Below are 6,000 nucleotides of genomic sequence, written 5' to 3' on the forward strand. Positions count from 1 at the left end.
CCCTCTGATCGTTTTTGTGGTCCTCCTCTGGAATCGCTCCAACAGGTCCATGTCCTTCCTGTGCTGAGGGCTCCAGAGCTGGACGCAGTACTCCAGGTGGGGTCTCACCAGACCAGAGTAGAGGGGCAGAATCACCTCCCTTGACCTGCTGGCCAGGCTTCTTTTGATGCAGCCCAGGATACGGTTGGCTTTCTGGGCTGTGAGAGCACATTGCTGGGTCATGTCCAGCTTTTCATCCACCAGTACCCCCAAGTCCTTCTCCTCAGGGCTGCTCCCAATCCCTTCATCCCCCAGCCTGTATTGATACTGGGGGTTGCCCTGACCCAGGTGCAGGACCTTGCACTTGTCCTTGTTGAACCTCATGAGGTTCACATGGGCCCATTTCTCAAGCTTCTCCAGGTCCCTCTGGATGGCATCCCATCCCTGAGGCATGTCAACTGCACCACTCAGCTTGATGTCATCTGCAAACTTGCTGAGGGTGCACTCGATCCTGCTGTCTATGTCATTGATGAAGGTATTGAACAGCACTGGCCCCAGAACGGACCCCTGAGGGACACCACTTGTCACTGTTCTCCATCCGGACATCGAGCCATTGACCACTACCCTCTGGATGCGACCATCCAGCCAATTCCTTATCCACCGAACAGTCCGCCCATCAAATCCATCTCTCTCCAATTTAGAGAAAAGGATGTTGTGGGGGACCTTGTCAAAGGCCTTACAGAAGTCCAGATAGATGACATCCATAGCTCTTCCCTCGTCCACTGATGCAGTCACTCCATCATAGAAGGCCACTAGGTTGGTCAGGCAGGACTTGCCCTTGGTGAAGCCATGCTGGCTCTCTCGAATCACCTCCCTGTCCTCCATGTGCCTCAGCATAGCTTCTAGGAGGATCTGTTCCATGATCTTCCCAGGCACAGAGCCGAGGCTGACAGGTCGGTAGTTCCCAGGGTCCTCCTTTCTACCCTTTTTAAAAATGGGTGCAATGTTTTTCTTTTGCCAGTCCCCAGGGACTTCACCTGACTGCCATGACTTTTCAAATATCATGGAGAGTGGCTCGGCAACTACATCAGCCAATTCCCTCAGGACTCGGGGATGCATCTCATCGGGACCCATAGACTTATGTATGTTCAGGTTCCTCAGGTGGTCACGAACCTGATCTTCTCATACAGTGGGAGGGACTTTTCTCCCCCAGTCCCTGCCTTGAGGTCCATCCACTCGAGAAGTGTGGGAAGAGGTTGCCAGTGAAGACTGAGGCAAAAAAGTTGTTGAGTACCTCAGCCTTCTCCTCGTCCGTTGTTACCAGCTCACCACTTCTGCTCGTCAGAGGGGGTACGCTTTCTTTAACCTTCCTTTTCTGGTTAATGTACCTATAGAAGCCCTTCTTATTATTCTTTGCGTCCCTCGCCAGGTTCAGCTCCAGCCGAGCCTTGGCCTTCCTGATCCCATCCTTACACAACTGGGCAGTGTCCCTGTATTCTTCCCAAAATACCAGTCCCTGCTTCCACTGTCTGTGCAATCTCTTCTTGCCCTTTAGTTTGACCTGCAGGTCATGGCTCAGCCATGCTGGCCTCTTCCCTTCCTTGCCTGATTTCCTGCACCTGGGGATCGAGAGCTCTTGTGCCCTATGGAAAGCGTCCTTAAAGACCTGCCAGCTCTGTTCTGCTCCCTTGTCCCTGAGGGCCATTTCCCAGGGGGTCCTGTTGATTAACTCCTTGAAGAGCTGGAAGTTTGCTTTCCTAAAATTCAGGGTCCTGACTATACTCTTCACCTGACCCTTATCTCTCCGGACTGTGAACTCAACCAGTGCGTGATCACTGCAGCCCAGGCTGCCTCCAACCTTGATGTCACCATTTAGCTCACTTACATTGGTGACCACCAGGTTCAGTACTGCATCCCCCTCTGGTAGGGCTATCTATTACCTGGCTGAGGAAGTTGTCCTCCATTGCACTCCAGGAGTCTCCTAGATTGCCTACCACCTGCCGTGTTACTTTCCCAGCAGATGTCGGGGTGGTTGAAATCCCCCAGCAGGACAAGAGCCTGTGAGCGCGAAGCTTCCTGTAGTTGGAGAAAAAAGGCTTCGTCAATAGGCTCCCCTTGATCAGGCAGCCTGTAGTAGACTTCAGCCACGAGGTTCCCTATCTGTTCTAAGGCACAGTCAGAAGGGAAGAGAGGTATGAAGCAATGTGGCAGGCCTAGCTGTGTCTCAGTTATCTCCAAAAGTGCTTCCTGGCTTGCTCCTGGTACCTGATGCATTGCCAGTGACATGAATCAATATTGAAGTCTGTAGTCAGTTGTTCTTTTGGCCTGTTGGCAAAGTCTTACTGACAAAAACAATGACAGAATGAAAATGGTGATTTTAAATATATGTAATTTTTGACAGTCACAGATGAAATTTCGTAGATCAAAGAAATATATTTTTCTGGATACCGAACTTCTGACCTGTATGCTAGAAGCCTGTTACAAGCCAAAGAGATGCCAGAGCTTTTAAAAAAGAGCCTAAGTAGTTGTAATAATAGAAAATATTAGGAAATATAAACACAGACATTAGTATCAGCCTCTTTATATACTTAAAAATAAAAACTAAATTAGAAGGATTTTGTCAAGTTCCTACAAGTTAGACAAGTTAGAAGGAACTAATATTCAAGGTTGATTTCCCCCCCCCCCCCCCCCCAACTTGAAATCCTGCCTTTCATCCACATAAACACCAGGGCATCATAATTCACATTTACCTAGGATTAAGTCGTGGACTTCAGTGTGTTGTATGAGGATCCGAAAGAACTAGACTTGAATAAATGCAATAATATGATCTGTTTTTTTTTTCTTTCCTGCTGTATTTTGCTTCATACTTGAAAACAACTAAATTACTGTTGCTAAAACTCAAAAGCTTGATCCTGAGTGACACAGTGGGAGTACAGAAATATCACGCTCAAGAATTGAAATTTGTCAGTTAAATTGAGCTAAAATAGAAAGGAATGGGCACCCTTAGTGAAGGATTGTAATCAACACTGCCTATAGTTACTTGCATGCATTAGAATACGCATTTACTCTTGGAAAATAAAAATAAAAATAAAAGGCAACATTTGAACAACTGTAAACTCGGGAGAGGAACCAAAAAACAAACTCCCAAAAAAACCCACCAAAAACCAAGAGAGAGACATTGTTTGAAAATGAAACTTGCCAAAGAGGTGGTATTGAAACATCTATTTAATGCTGAAAAAGCTAAGGAAAGCTATTCTTTACTTTTGCAAATATCTTTTATAGGTTTTTCTGGAAAAAAAAAAGAGTGTAATAAAAGTAAACAATGGAAATATTCACAGAAAAAACCTATTTAAAATACAGCTAATCATTTAAACCATTTTAACTAACATAAAATAATGTGTAAATTTTAGAAAACCTGTTTATCATCAAGGTTTTTTTTACACTTGTTTAACATCTGAGTTAGTGTTAGCCTATATCCAGGAAAAAACTTCCTGTGAAGCACTAGTAACCACTTAAACGTTAAAAAGTCATTAAATTTTTAATGCTTTAAGTTTCTGTATTCTTGTAGAAAAAAATAATTTCTTTGTAGCATCCTGTTAATTTCATTAGATGAATCGAATTCATCATTTCATACTGTGTGCTGTTTATTCATGTGGCTGCCAGATTCCGGTGACCCACCATGTTTCATGCTCTCTCAAAAAATGGCTTGACAAATTGTCTACCTGCATATGTAGGCTACTACTGTATAAATTTCTACAAAACTTTTGGACAACTTGTGATGAGAAGCAGCATATCAGTATCAGTACTCAATGTTAATCTTGCAGCAGCTTTCTTTTTATTCATCTTTATAAAATATCTGATTTTTTCCATTTTAACTGAAAGCGTTCTGTGATGTGTAATGTTCTTCAAAATTCCAGTATCAAAAGTTCTGTATTGAACAACAGTAGTAGCTTTTTTCTGTTTTAATCAATCTTCTAAATTGGCTGGATTTTCTTATTGTTGGTCTAGGCTATGGAGTTGCTTGTTGAAAAAGCAATTAGCAGTGCTACTGGACCACAGAGTCCTGGGGATGCACTGAGAAGAGTTTTTGAGTGTATATCTTCAGGAATCATCCTTAAAGGCAAGTTGCATTTGATCAGTATCTTGTATGCTTATGCTTAACTAATGTAAAATCTGTAATCTTGGTTGAAATAAGGTAGAGATGTGTTACTAATTAGCCTAACCGTTGTAGGTGGTCCTGGCCTTCTGGACCCTTGTGAGAAAGATCCTTTTGATACACTTGCTGTAATGACAGATCAGCAACGAGAGGATATTACTTCAAGTGCGCAGGTAAGGAAAAGTGTGTGTGAAGTAACTAAATTTGATGGCTGTTTTTTTGGGTGGGGTATTTTATTGTTTTTTTGTTTTGTTTTGTTTTTTTTAATGGAGCTATATGGTGGACATGAATTTTCCTTTCTTAGAATATAGTCCAGTCTTTCAGATGATCAGTCTTAAGCTAGGCAATGAAAATGTCACGACAGAGGATGTATAATAGTGTTCATTTTTGCACTAAAATTAACATATTTTCCTGAAAAGTTTGAAGCACTCCCATCTATATCTGTAAAGATGCTCACTCTACAGCAGTATGTTATTAGATTTAAAATTACATTGGCATTTAATATTTTATAAGTAAATGTGTAAGTTTAATTTTTAATATTTATTGTATCCACTTACAGTATTGACCAGTCACGCTTGCGGCTTAAGAGGTTACTGCCCCTACCTCTTCATTTGATCCTTTTGCTAAAGATTACTAATGCATAATAGGACATGTGACAAGCCTTGGCTGCTTCAGTGCAAGTCCAGCAGCTAACACACATGTATATTATTTTTAAGCTAAGATGATGTACTTTGTACAGAAGCAGCAAATGTGACGTACATATTTTATTGTGTTGACTTTGTTGGGGGAAGGAAGAGGGGATAATAAGAGCTAAGGATAATATAATGCACCACTAATGTTCTTCATTAATTGTTTGACAAAGTACTCAAAATTGACATTTGTTTCTAACAGAAATATCTTCTTTCTACCCTTTTTCTAGTTTGCACTGAGACTCCTTGCATTCCGTCAAATACACAAAGTTTTAGGAATGGATCCGTTACCACAGATGAATCAACGCTTCAACATCCATAATAATCGTAAAAGGAGAAGGGACAGTGATGGGGTTGATGGATTTGAAGCAGAAGGAAAAAAAGACAAAAAAGATTATGATAACTTTTAAAAATGTTTGTCATCAGTGCTAAGATTGAAGGTGATAAAAAGTCCATTTGTTGCCTTGCTTTTAAACAGACATCATAATGTCTGTTTAAAACATCCAAAACCAACTTGGTAATTATATTTGGAAGAGAACAACCTAGCTCTTCTGTGAGATTCTGGATATTTTAATGGATGTACTGTATCAGAAAAATTATGGATGGAAAGACTGCAAATGGAAACTGTTGTCATTGGAAAAAATAGTTTGAGGTTATTTTCCTCATTGCATTTTCTTTAAATGTGTTGCTAACTTTAGTAACTTTTCTCTTTTTTTTTTGTCTTTTTTATTAACGAGTGTGTTGTCTTCTTATCTTGACTGTATTTAATGCAGTATTTGTGCTTTTGTTGCTATGTGTATTTTGACTTTTTATTTAGAAGGTTTTTTTGTTTGCCTTTGACACTAGTTGTATAAGTTACTTTGTGTTAGATAGTACAAACTGTTCCCCTCCCAATTAATATTTTACAGAACTTTATTCTGTAAAGTGAGACTGCAGGATTATGTTGTGGGTTTTTTTTTTTTTTCCTAAATGTGAAGGGGTTACAATACATAATTATCCTGCCATTTGAGTGCTCAGAATTAAATGTTTTTGCCAATCTTGTGGCATTTGTCTCCTTAGTGTGATATAACGGTTTAATTAAGACAAATTTGTGTTAATCTAATCAAGTTTGCTGTTAGTTGTGCATTAGCAGTATAAAAGCTAATATATACAGTATGGTTTTGCAACAGGTTTAAA

General features: G+C 40.5%; 1 protein-coding gene across 1 annotated transcript in view; it reads left to right on the top strand.

The window, feature by feature from the left end:
• Positions 1-5,234, top strand: part of LOC309601643 (zinc finger RNA-binding protein-like) — a gene marked incomplete at both ends in the record, with an annotated part of 43,507 nt that extends 38,273 nt beyond the window's left edge. The window contains 3 exons of the mRNA XM_082334799.1: positions 3,988-4,099; positions 4,211-4,308; positions 5,055-5,234. Of these exons, the coding sequence (XP_082190925.1) occupies positions 3,988-4,099; positions 4,211-4,308; positions 5,055-5,234 (390 nt within the window). The remainder of the gene's footprint in view (positions 1-3,987; positions 4,100-4,210; positions 4,309-5,054) is intronic.
• Between the last annotated feature and the right edge of the window lie 766 nt (positions 5,235-6,000).

Source organism: Platalea leucorodia (genome assembly GCF_965183815.1).
Source record: "Platalea leucorodia genome assembly, chromosome: W".
Taxonomy (NCBI): Eukaryota; Metazoa; Chordata; class Aves; order Pelecaniformes; family Threskiornithidae; genus Platalea; species Platalea leucorodia.